Source organism: Notothenia rossii, assembly GCF_949606895.1.
Source record: "Notothenia rossii genome assembly, chromosome: 8".
NCBI classification, from domain to species: Eukaryota; Metazoa; Chordata; class Actinopteri; order Perciformes; family Nototheniidae; genus Notothenia; species Notothenia rossii.
Genome location: NC_136906.1, coordinates 70,347,590 through 70,360,271, shown reverse-complemented (window position 1 = coordinate 70,360,271; position 12,682 = coordinate 70,347,590). Strand labels below are relative to the sequence as shown.

General features: G+C 41.1%; 1 protein-coding gene across 3 annotated transcripts; it reads right to left on the bottom strand.

The window, feature by feature from the left end:
• Positions 1-295: 295 nt before the first annotated feature.
• LOC307016969 (single-minded homolog 1-like) lies at positions 296-11,476 on the bottom strand. 3 transcript variants are annotated; one of them, XM_079646362.1, is made up of 12 exons: positions 11,303-11,476; positions 10,081-10,497; positions 8,551-8,633; positions 8,344-8,433; positions 8,065-8,173; positions 7,544-7,629; positions 7,066-7,265; positions 6,735-6,841; positions 6,419-6,566; positions 2,998-3,154; positions 2,502-2,889; positions 296-2,061 (listed from the first exon to the last, which is right to left on the bottom strand). In XM_079646362.1, exons 2-12 carry the CDS (start codon positions 10,253-10,255, stop codon positions 1,319-1,321), a joined length of 2,286 nt encoding a protein of 761 aa, XP_079502488.1. In that variant the 5' UTR covers positions 10,256-10,497; positions 11,303-11,476; the 3' UTR covers positions 296-1,318. The 3 variants fall into 3 exon arrangements, with proteins under 3 accessions (XP_079502488.1, XP_079502489.1, XP_079502490.1); XM_079646363.1 differs by having other exon boundaries at positions 2,502-2,886; XM_079646364.1 differs by lacking the exons at positions 8,551-8,633; positions 10,081-10,497; positions 11,303-11,476 and having other exon boundaries at positions 8,065-8,169; positions 8,344-8,410.
• Positions 11,477-12,682: the final 1,206 nt, after the last annotated feature.

Here is a 12,682-nt window from a genome sequence, read left to right as displayed (position 1 = left end):
GTGTGTGTGTGTGTGTGTGTGTGTGTGTGTCTGTGTGTGTGTGTGTGTGTGTGTGTGTGTGTTCATTCATTTGAGAGTTGTGCAACAAAAATCAAGGGAGTCAAACATGTTTTTGTTTGCAACTGTATTCAGATTTAAGACTTTTTAAAACCAATTAATAAATAATCTTGTCACTTCTTTTTCAAAAGTTCATTGTGAGATGATATTTACATCATAAATTAAATAAGAAACTAAAGACATTCAACACATTTTTTATAAGTTTGTATCCTTTTTTTTTTTTAACCCTTCAGGCCGCAATGACAAATATAAAAGAAAAATCTCTTTGAGAACAATAATGTGGAATTTAATTGAGGGATTTGAGGATTAATACGCATACTCTTCATAACTGTATGCTAGTAAGCGTGGTAACAGCTAAGTGAGGTTAAAACAGGAGGAGAATTATACTCTGATATGTAAAACATGTCTTGAGATCCCAACATTAACAGGGGAAGTGGAAATTACAAATGCGTTTTTAAATTGTGCGCTTTCTCTTTGCACTCTGAGGGCATTTCACATAAACATTAAAACAGTTTCCAATTGAGCTGCGTATTTCAAATGTTTACATTTCAGAAGTATCCATTTATTTCAGTTTTCCCACCCTAATTATTTAAATGTAATGTTGGTGTAATCCAACAGCAGATCTAATTTTATCCGGCCAATAAAGATTTGACTTTGATAGAAAATAATGTCAAATACAAGAAACAGCCCACTGACAAATAAATAGCAGGAAACATTGACATCTTACAATAGTGACCCTCTCGCCTTTCCCATGATGCACTTCTTGTGTCAAACATTATGTTCTGTGCAATGGAGTTTTCAGGTGAAGGGGCAATGGAACAACACGTTTTTTTTTTACTGCCTTTGGAAATCGTCTCCTGGACAGATTAACTCACATGGCCAATGGTGCGTGAGACGTGAGAACAGAAATGCTGGCTTGATGTTTAACCAGACTCAAAGCTTGGGTAGCCTTAGCAGGAAGGGGAACTCAGTTCACCAATCAAATAACACTATATTCTTATGTAATGGAGCAAACCTCTGCCCCTGTGAAGTATCAGGCCAGTTCATCAACACAAGTCCATATCGTCCTTCATACAAAGGCTGACATATTGTGCTGAACGAGCAACCAAGGGCGCCTCAACCCAGTGCAGGTAACTCTTATTATTTTTCTTAAATTGTCCAGACATTTGTATCAAGCACCTGTTGTGTTTGCGTGTGCTTAAAGCTCCACCTTCCTGAACATCCTCACCTAGAGAACAGGATGTCCCTGCTCCAGATATCATCAGCTCCCGTTGGTAATGATAACTGAGGTGGCCTTGTGTCCCTGCATCTGCTCGGCCTGCATCCTCACATGGGACGCCACATCGTACTGGACTCCTCCACAGGCCAGGCCCGAGTAACTCCGCAGGTTCTCCGGGTCGTACAGGTGCTCCAGGGAGTATCCAGTCAAAGCATAGGCTGCTTGCCTGTCCAGTGGCTGCCTGTCCTGGCCCTGATAGAGCAGCGGGCTCCCCTGGGACTGTGGAGGGTGGGGGGACATATCCGTCTGCATGTAGTCTTTGGTGAGGCCCAGGCCCGACCTGGGGATCCCATCAGAGCTGGGACTGCTGAGACGGGACATAGACGCAGGACTGGTTGTGTTTTCGTCATTGTCGTGCGGTCCGAGCACTTTGACACTGTCACGATGATGTAGGCGTTCAGAAGGGGGGTCGATGCTGGGGGCTCCCGGGCCGCGGCACACCACGCTGGGCATGTTCAGCTGGGAGTGGTGTGAGAGTGAGGAGGTGAAGCACGGACTGTGAGATTTGGCGAGCCCTGAGACGTCCAGCGGCGCCTTGTGTTGCTGCAGGCGGCTCTCTTCTTCTTTGATCATTTGCTGTGTGGCTCGGATCAGGGTCTCCATCTTGCTGGGCTCTCGAGGGTTTGCCCGGAAGTGGTCACCATGGTAACGCTCACCTGAATCACTGGTGGACCCGCCTCCATCGGGTGAACTCACCACACTGTCTTCATCCCAGTGGCCCCTTCCTGTAAGAAGAATGAAATTAATGAATTACATTGTGTTAATAAGTAATTACAATGTCTTTCTGCGTACACAAAGTGTGTCAAAAGTACTTGCACGATCTCTTTCCTATACTTGTTCTCATATATTTGAAGTACTAGTGGCTAAAACCACAAGTTGCATGTTTAATGTGTGAAGTTCTACTTTAGAACTATGGTCTGTTAGACTGTCTTGGCAGAGGCACGGTGGGGGTTGTTTCGTTGTTTGAGGATGTGAAATGTGAAATAACTTGGCTTTCAATTGCAGGCAATTTTGGAACAGATGGTAGCAATCGGCACACTGGCAAGAAACGGCGTAAACAACTTAGCATGTCCCATAATAACATTTCCAAAACAGCTACTAGGAGAAGTAAGGCCAGGGCTATTTTCAGGGACAGATGGTTGTGGTCTCAACCCTAACACCTCACCGTGGATGGCTCCATGGTAGGATGTGATTTCGTAGCCATCGCTGTTCTCCATGGACGATTTTGGCAGCGAGAGCACAGAGCGAGTGGCATCCCACCACACCTCTCTTCCCGACTGAGGGTTTCCGAGGAAGTAGCGGCCACTCTGGCATCGCGCTCGGTCACAGGTGGAGGAGTGAGGATGCGTTTGGGCATGTGCGATATCGTCCTCTGATAGACCCAGGCCGTAGCACAGGGAGCCGGACTCTGGGTACAGTCGGTAGGCGCAAGATGCCTCCGCAGGCTCACTGGGATCCAGCAGCTGTGGAGATGCAGAGTCCGTCAGCGGGCTCCCGCCCCACTGGCTGTCTGGATCTGACTCCGAACGCTCTGGATTGAAAGCTGAAAACTGCTAAGAGAAAAACAAACAATGGGTTTTGAGACCTTCTCGCTTTTTAAGTGAGCCTGAACCAAGTTTCCTTTCTGGATTTAGCTCTATGTAAAACATACTGTTAATTACCTGTGGGTAGGGTGACACTCTGGCTTTGGCCTTTGCCTGGGTGAGACGTGACTTGGTGCTCTTCCTGTCTTCACTGTGATTGTCAGCGTATGGGAAGGCTGGCTTGGTGGGGCTCATTTGGTCCAAAGACAGCTGCATTCCTTTATACTCAGTATCCCTTTTGACACAAACAAAATATACGTTTGGGATACAATTCAAAAGCAGAACCCATATTTATCCAGGTTGTGACTTTTTAGCAATGGTTCCAGCTCAAGGAATGTCGGGTCAGTCAACCACTTTGGTTGGGTCAGAAATATCTCAACAACTATGTGATGGATTGGCATCGAATTTAGCAAAAACAATCATGATCCCCCTCTTTATAAATTGTGATACCTGTGTGATGTCTGAGCACCTTCCTTATCTCTACTTTGTGTTTAGTACTAATATGCAAATGTCATCATGCTAATATACTAAACTAAGATCGTACACTGGTTGATTGTTGAGTACCTTGATCACAGACACTTTGAATGTTGTTGAGGAAGCCATACTTTTATCTTTTCACCTTTCCCTCCATTTCTCCTTGATCATATTGCAAACCTTAAGGCTAGAGGTTTTCCATATAATAAGTGCACCGCCTTTCTTTCTTTCTTTTACAGTTTCTGTGGCAGTGTTGCACCAAGTGACATAATCAGCAATACGTCTGATGCAGACGTCTTGGTCAATATTGAGCGTAGATAAGTACACAGACTTATTTTACAAACACACATTGCATACCCCGAGTGATGTGAAGACTATGAGAAGTATAAACAACATTCAAGATAAATTCAACCCTCCCACTTCCGAAGAAAATAACAGACTCTACGAACAAAGTTAATCATTATTTCGTACCATACAACCATTGACAGAAGCAGAGTAGAAGACAGTGTTAGTAGATGTGCACACGCTCTGCACTGGACCTGGAAGCATACTACACTACAGTTGCAAGGAAAAGTATGTGAACCCTTTGGAACTACCTGGATTTCTGCGTAAATTGTTCTGATCTTCATCTAAGTCACAACAATAGACTAACACAGTCTGCTTAAGCTAAAACCACACAAACAATGATATGTTTTTATGTTTTTATTGAACACACCATGTAAACATTCACAGTGCAGGGTGGAAAAAGTATGTGAACCCTTGGATTTAATAACTGGTTGACCCTCCTTTGGCAGCAATAACCTCAACCAAACGTTTCCTATAGTTGCATATCAGACCTGAATGTTGGACCATTCCTCTTGACAAAAGTGTTTCAGTTCAGCAATATTCTTGGGATGTCTGGTGTGAATCGCTCTCTTGAGGTCATGCCACAGCATCTCAATTGGGTTGAGGTCAGGACTCTGACTGGGCCACTCCAGAAGGCATATTTTCTTCTGTTGAAGCCCTTCTGTTGTTGATTTACTTCTGTGCTTTGGGTCGTTGTCCTGTTGCATCACCCATCTTCTGTTGAGCTTCAATTGGTGGACAGGTGGCCTTAAGTTCTCCAGCAAAATGTCTTGATAAACTTGAGAATTCATTTTTCCGTCGATGATGGAAAATCTGTCCAGGCCCTGAGGCAGCAAAGCAGCCCCAAACCATGATGCTCCCTCCACCATACTACACAGTTGGGATGAGGTTTTGATGTTGGTGTGCTGTGCCTTTTTTTTTCACACATAGCGTTGTGTGTTCCTTCCAAACAACTCAACTTTGGTTTCATCTGTCCACAGAATATTTTGCCAGTAGTGCTGTGGAACATCCAGGTGCTCTTTTGCAAACTTCAAACGTGCAGCCATGTTTTTTCTGGACAGCAGTGGCTTCCTCCATTTTATGACCAACTTATGCAGAAATCCAGGTAATTCCAAAAGGTTCACATATTTTTTCTTGCAACTGGATATAAAACATTGCATAATGTTGTTTTTTTTAACTTGTATATGTGCACACAGCTTGTACACCATTTCTGACATTTAAAACCACTGTACTGTGGCTGAACTCAAGTGTTGCTGTCGAGGGAGTGAAAAGGCTCCTGTGTCAAGTGTTCAGCAAACATGAGCCTATTCTTAACTTATCACATCAACAGTATGTAATAGCAGCTGCCTGGCATTTTAAACCCTGTGGCCCATCCCTGACCCTGCACAGCCAGCCTCTTTAATATGACTCTAAATATGACCCATTCTTTATGTACAACACCTTGGGGGAAAGGCTGTGTTTGGATAGCCAGTACACAGTGTGAGTGTTATTTGCTCATGCAGGTATAGTTGCGGTGGCTGGTTCTGCATCCTATCTGTGCCCTGGATGACTTATGTCTGAGCCAATAATGTTGGGCCTTTGTGCAAACTCAGCTGTGTTAGCCGAATTCCACCTCAGGGTCAATGTCAGAGCACCTCATGTCTGAAATACGCCAGCAGCCAACCTCCAAACATGATTTATTAATGGATTTTCGTTGGGTTAAAACGCTGTCGGGGCTAGGTGATTGAAATGCTGTTTGTTTTTTTAATATAGGAGATCTTTTTATGTTGCACGTGAGCTTTTGGATACTTCCTTCTTTGAGCTAATTATTCAATTAGAAATTCACTGTCATTTTAATATAGTTACTTGTTTTCTCCTGGCTGCATTGGAGAAATCAATACTTAGAGTGCAGCCATATGCATGCACACACGTACAGAGACTCACACAAACACCCAGATACACACACGCACGCACACACCCGTTAAATCCACATGTGGAACAACCACACTTAACAAGGAAAATCCAACATGTGCTACAGCTATGAGATAGCTATTGATTCTTAGTTCACCGTTTGATTGATTTTGCTTTCCTTAGACTGCAGATCGATGGTGACGGTAGAGGTTTTTTTGATGGGGTTGAACCCTGATATTTGTCTTGTTGTCTCAAAGGGCCTTAGTGTGCTTCTTGCTCTCATAACACACAACTGGCTGAGCCCTACAGCCACAGTATTTGGTGGATTTGTACAGAGAGGCTACAGAGGGATAAACACAAGGATTTCTCCAAGAGACAAAGATCCATCCTATCATAGAGTGAGCTTCAAGCATGGATCACAAGAGCGTATGATATGATTTTACTTAATCTAGTTAAATAATCAATGCTCCTCCCTCTGCAAATACCATTAAATATGCAGCTGCTTTTAGCCCGGCATAGCCCCTTAAACCTTGTGTCACTATGTTTACGTAGCTGTGATTTTAGGGATTTCAGTCTAAATTGTGATGAATGTTACAATTTGATATCTGCATTTTACATGATTGGAAATGTAAGATTCAGAGAGATATCACGAGATATACCTTTTCATTGTACAAACGTCTCAAGAAAGTATAAGAAATATATAATGTTTTTCTTAAATCAATCCGATTCTGAACAGTTGCTCTTTTAAGGAAAGCTTGATTTTAGATTTGGAATATTAAATGAGACTTACGTGAGGACGTAGTTAACGCTGACGATACAATGGGGTCTTGAGGATCGGCTGTTGTGGACGATCGTGGCGTAACTCTGGACCCACACCCAGCCGCCGTGCTTGGCCAGGAAACGATAATACTTAGTGGTGACTTGGCCTTTTACCAGCACTGAAGGAGATAAAAGAATCAGACAGAAGACAGAGATTAATGTTAACAACGTGTGTGAGTGATTGTCTGCACATGGTGGCTGCAGCAGGTTGCCTGAGCAGTTACTTTTACAAGAGAAGGTCAGCCAGCCGGTTGTAAAGCATAATGTAAGGCAGGATTGTAACTCACATAGGTGGTGTGCACAGCGGAGGTGGAAGATGTCACAGCCGTGGACGTGATGGTACAACGTTTTCTCTATCAGGTCCTGGGGCTCATAACCTGTCAGCTCTGCCACCCTGGAGAGAAATTAACCAGTTGTTTTTAAAAATATGCAGGGATTGATCTCGGCTTGTTCTGTTTCACTTCACGTGTTATTACAGGCAAACATTTTAGTTTACCAGAGAATCAATTTAACTCTCCTAAATCAAAAAATGTAAATGCTCAAATGAAGAACATTGGATTAGAAAGAGACCTTTAAAGAAACACTGTCATATAAAAGACATTGACTTGTGTACAGTACCTGGAGTCCAGGAAGATGAGCTTCATGTCTAAGCTGGCTCTGAACATAAACATGTTGCTGTGCAGTTTGATCTCCGTTACAGCGCTCGGCGGCAGGGAGTGACCCACAGCCACCAGGCCCACGTTCTGGTAGCAGCCCTCAAAAGGGGACATGTCCAAACTGTACTGCCGGATCTTTAGGTAGCCACTGCAGTGAATCACCTGTGGAGCAGATAGACAAAAAGAGAAAAAGGTCAATGTATAAGAAAACCTTTCAAAGCCCCCTTTTTACAGTGTAGTTATTATAGCATGAGTAACACTGCCGCTCAACACAAATATGGGATTTTTTTTTAAAATACATTAAAGGAAATTAAAAATCATTAATTTTTATTTTTTGTGTCACATTTTTACATATATTTTTTTAATGTAAACTTAAATGCAATTCATAATTTGGTGTATTTTTTAATATCACAAGCCAGTGACAAAGCTTCATTGCCTACCTTGTATCCACCACTGGTGAGGCCTGCGTTTCTTTTTGCCAGCACACATTTCATCCGCAAAAAAAACGATCTCTCCGCTTCATATTCTAAAGGAAATAAACATGTTTAGCTCGGCAATTACAAAATAAGGGTCAGCTCAGGAAATCTCATAGGAATAAATAGATATGCGTATTTAAAAAACGAAGTCCCTCTATACCACTAAAGAGGCTACGCATTTGAATAATATGCTATACAAAAACACATGCATTATATGTGTTACGTACAAAAATAAATAGATGCATTGAAATAAATAAAGTGATTTTACTTTTGAAAAACGCCTCCTGCAGGAATACTAAAAAGCATTTCCATACGATGCAAGAGACGCACATTGCACATTTGCATCTGTGTTACATTGTTGTAATACGAGACACATCCGTTGTATTTGTTATCACCATATGCTCGTTCTAGACACCGTACATTTTAATTTAATTGCAAATGGACGACATGCGTATGGGAAGCTTAAGAGAGGAAATGTATTTTACCTTGGACGAAATGTGAGTGATATGGCTGATGTGGCGTCAGCACGGCTGTCATCTCGTCGTGGTCGGCAGGATGGACATATTCATAAATACTGTTCCCAGTCAACTCTACCTGTTGAGAGTAACTCATGTAATTAACAGGTAAACACTAGGCGGTATTTTTTTATTCAACTCGATGTCTCCGTTTTTAAATTAAAGTAGCTGTAGAGGCTGTAGGCTAATAATCATAGAAATGCACAATAAAAATATGATAGATAAATAAATCTGATCGTACAAACGGACCTGAGAGAGTCCTAAATGGACCGACGCTGTCTCTGAAATGTACATTATTTTCCCATCTGGAGCCACAACGAAGATAAATCCGTCCAGCGTCTGAAAAAAACAAAAAAACAACAGACCACAATTACCTTTTTATTATTTTTGCTTGACCATATCAGTCTCTCGCCATTATAAACAGCACATTACGCTGGTAATTATAGCCTCACATACCTGCAGTAAGTGAGCTCCCAGCTCTCGTCCAATATTGTCCGCAGATCTTGTTCGACTTGTGTGACCCCAAGCCTCCCCCAAACCTGGAGAGTCAAATAACGCTTTTTAGCTTCTAAATGTGTCATTATAATGAAATGGAACATTTGTTTTTATTCAGATAATTAAAAAATAAGTATTTTGTTATTGGTTATCATAACTAAAAATGTGTTCAAGCTACTATAAAATAAAGGAGTCTCGTTCTGTTTCACACACACACATACATCCACACAGCCACACACCCTGATGCCAGAGGCGTGTCTGGTAAAACGGTGTATTTAGTGTAAAAGCATTTACAGTGTAAATGTGTCTTTCACATGTTGTGCAGACATGAACCTCGATAATCTGTTGATGTTTACAAGGTGCACAGTCGATGTGTCTAATTATAATAATTTATAATTCGTCAGCATTCAGGATTATTACTGTTGTAGGCTATTAGTATAATCAAAACAAATTATAAATTAAATGTAATGCCTGCCTGAATTGAATTCAACCACAAATCTGACCAACCTTTAGATTTTATTTTATCCAATAAATGCCCCAGTGATGGCCGTTATTTCCAGTTTAAGTAGATAATGTAAGTAACTGTTTCTTATTGAAATTCATTCAGTTTTACGAGAAATCTCACGGAGCTCGGATATCGTCAATAAATTCGGTGCTGCTGTGTATTGGAAACGGAAAACGGTCTCCACTGTAGTTTAAAACAAACCCCGCAAAAATGATAGGTTTTTAGTAGCTTTTTTAATTTCTTATTTTAATCTGCCTTAGATATGTATACATGCTACTTTCGTTTTATATATTATGACACCAAAATATGAATGTGTGTTAAATGGCGGCAGAAACGGTGGCTTCTGATTAGATATAGGCCTATGGGAGATCATTAGTGTTTTTTTCTTATACAAGAGAGAGGCTGTGTAATATTGTGTGTGTGCCTCCTGCTTACATGGCTTTAGGTGATTAGGAGCCATGCAGTTTTTTTGTTAAATAATTGGTACATCTTGTTCTCAGTCACGCAGTCAGAGGAGCCTGCAGAGAGCTGTATAAAAGATGGTGGCAGACCGTCTCATTGAGACACACTGAATAAAAAACGATCATAATCCATCTGTAAAGACTCCCTGCAGATCACTGTAATGTTTCTTTAATATTTCTTTATGGCTTAAAGTAGGTAGGCCTATGTTAGCGTGTGCATAGGTAAATGTATCCTATTCATTTTTTATTTGTATATTTTAATAATATCTACTGCATTGTTAATTATGACTAAAGGACATTCTGATATTTTTTATAATTATAGTATTTTAGTATTTAGTAGTTACACTACTTTATTTAGAGTAACACGCCTCAACTAAAATATTTGCATGATGTAGGAAAGGCCTACATTGTAACACATTATAATACTAGTCGTTCATTGCTGATTTTATATGAAATAGCGTATGGTCTTATTTCCGTATGGACCATAATTCTTCTTATCATTTTCTTTTATTTCGCTTAGCTCACCCTGAGGAAAAACAATTCTCATCTTCAGGTAACTCGTCGTCAGTCTTATGATGGAGGCTTTGTCCAGCTGAGAGGTGATGGCCGACGGTAAAGGCAACATTTTAGCCAGTTCGTAAAATTCACTGTTCTCCTTTTCCCGTCTAGTCCTTGCGGCCGTTTTAGATTTCTCCTTCATTTCGGCGCCTTTTCACGGTATACTTCCTTATCTGAGTCGGTGGTCATTCAAATCAGTAGCTTCACTGATTCCTCGTCGCTTTGATCCTTTTCATTGCAGAATTGTGTCAGATAAAAGAAAGCCGGAGTTTTTATATAAACTGATGAATCCAAAAATAATGTGTGGGTATCCCCGGTACTCCTGGTTATACTTCAACTGGTTGTAGGTAAAGCTCCACGGTGCTGTGAGATCTCATCCATGACCTGCAAAACACAAACAGGAAGAAAAGAATATTGCTATATCCTCCATTGCATGTTGATCTTCTGAGGCCAACGTCACCACGTGTATACACTTGCACTGGCCATGATGTAAGTGTCTCTGTTATTTTATTGTGAGCCTGATGCAGGCCTGCACATCAGATTGAGCTGACTCTGAATAACAGCGTTACAGATGAATTCACACATCAATCATTCATCAAAACAAAATCTGATTTGTGATGATTATTGAAGAATAATATCACATGGCTTTAAGCAGGTGCATCGCCACCAAACGCAGCAATTACATAAATACAACAATGTAATAATAACAATTACAGCAAAAAAACATCATTGCAAAATTGAGACAATAAACTAAAACAATTTTGCATATAATACATTAAATTGTGATTGAATAAGGTATAAATAAATATTAAAACAACTTTTTACAATATTTTTTGTTGTCAAAAACACGTCTTAAAAATGGTTGAAGGGCACACTTCAAACGTGTCCAACTCAAGTTAGTTTAATAACGAAACCTGCCTTTAATTTTTCTCAAGTAATATAAGGTAAAATCAGCATTTTTATGTTTCTTCAGCAATGCTAAGACAATCCATCATAGCTGAATACTGCAGCAGTGTCGAGGAAATGTTGCACAGTTCCTGGAACGTGTAGCTGCCTTGGGAAAAATAACAGTGACATAATTACTCCTCACCTCGATTTTTTTCACTTGTTTTAAGAAAATAACACTTTTTTTTACATCCAATAAAGGGTGACAGACTTGTTGAGAGAGAGATATTTGCAGTATTCCTACCTTCGCTGAGTAACACTATATTTTCCTACATCTGGATCGATGTGGCCTTAGTGGCAGCCTGCTGGGAATTTCACCTGTCCTGAACCGGGTTCACCAGTCGTCCCAGTTAAGATTGGTCTCAGCTCCTCCTGGATTTCCACCTGGAAAGGCGAACGGGCCGTGCGCTGCATACACCTCTCCAAATTATAAGGACGCGCAACGAGTGGCATTCGTGCTCAACAAGCCTCCTCTATCCTCAACTATCTCAATGTCCCTCTCTGGAGCTGCTCGGGACCCGCCCACCGTGTGCCCACCTCGCTCTCATTGGACGAAAGCGCTGAAAGTCAGTTCGTGATTGGACCCTTACCGTGGGCGTCACCTTGGTACGGAAAGGTATGCGCGGCACTTGTCCGTGCCCGAACTGAGTTTAGATGTGATCTTGTTGTGTTTTTGTCATTAGCGTGGAGATCACGGATCAAGCAGAAATAAATAGATAAATCCGCATAAAATAGCACAGCAAGGGAATGTTTGGCAGGTAATGGGCTCACTAAAGGCAGCACAGACATTTAGCTGGCGATTATTGGAGGGGAAATATCCAGAATAAACCTACAATCCTTTTTATGATAGCCTAAATAAAGCATAATTTCTCAATTAAATGTATTTCAAATTGGGCAATTAGTTTTCTTGTATTTAATATGACGTGTTTACCTAAATAGACATGATTCTGAGTGCTATCATTTGTAATCAAGACTAAAGTGTTTTGAATTTTTCGCTATCAGAAGATATTTCCCAATTGGTGTAATCTGGATTAAAGGTGCAGGGTAAAAGGATGTCACTGCTACGGAAAAAAAACTGAAGATGTTTTACTCCTGGTGCTATTGTCATAATAAACAGGCCTTGAATCTTCCCCTGAAACCAATGCCTTTATATATGTTCTCCATTATTTTTACTTAACTGTACATGACCGGCATAACAATGTTTTAACACGCTAAATAATTCACTTTTTCACGTTTTTTGCTGCATTTAACGGGTTAGTTGTTAGTTATTCTTAAACACGAGAAGCTATCAAAAGGCTCTTAAATGCATTGCATTTAATATTCTGAGGTTGTTGTTTTTTTGCGCAATATTAACTCATCAAACCCAGCAACTAACTCTATTTTGGAGCAGGGGTTTTCTTCTTTAAAAAAAACCAAATGCAAACGTTTTACACCCGTTTGACAGAGTATAGTGCACTGCGTCCAGGGCTCATGCTATAGTTTGATGTCCGTCAAACACGTTTATCTGAGGATTAATTTCCATGGTGTGAATCAGATGAGAGCGCCGCGGCGCATGTAGTTTTTTAATTAGGTACCGGGTGCTCAGATGGAGGAGGGGGTAGGGGGGTTAGGCCAGCGGGCGCGG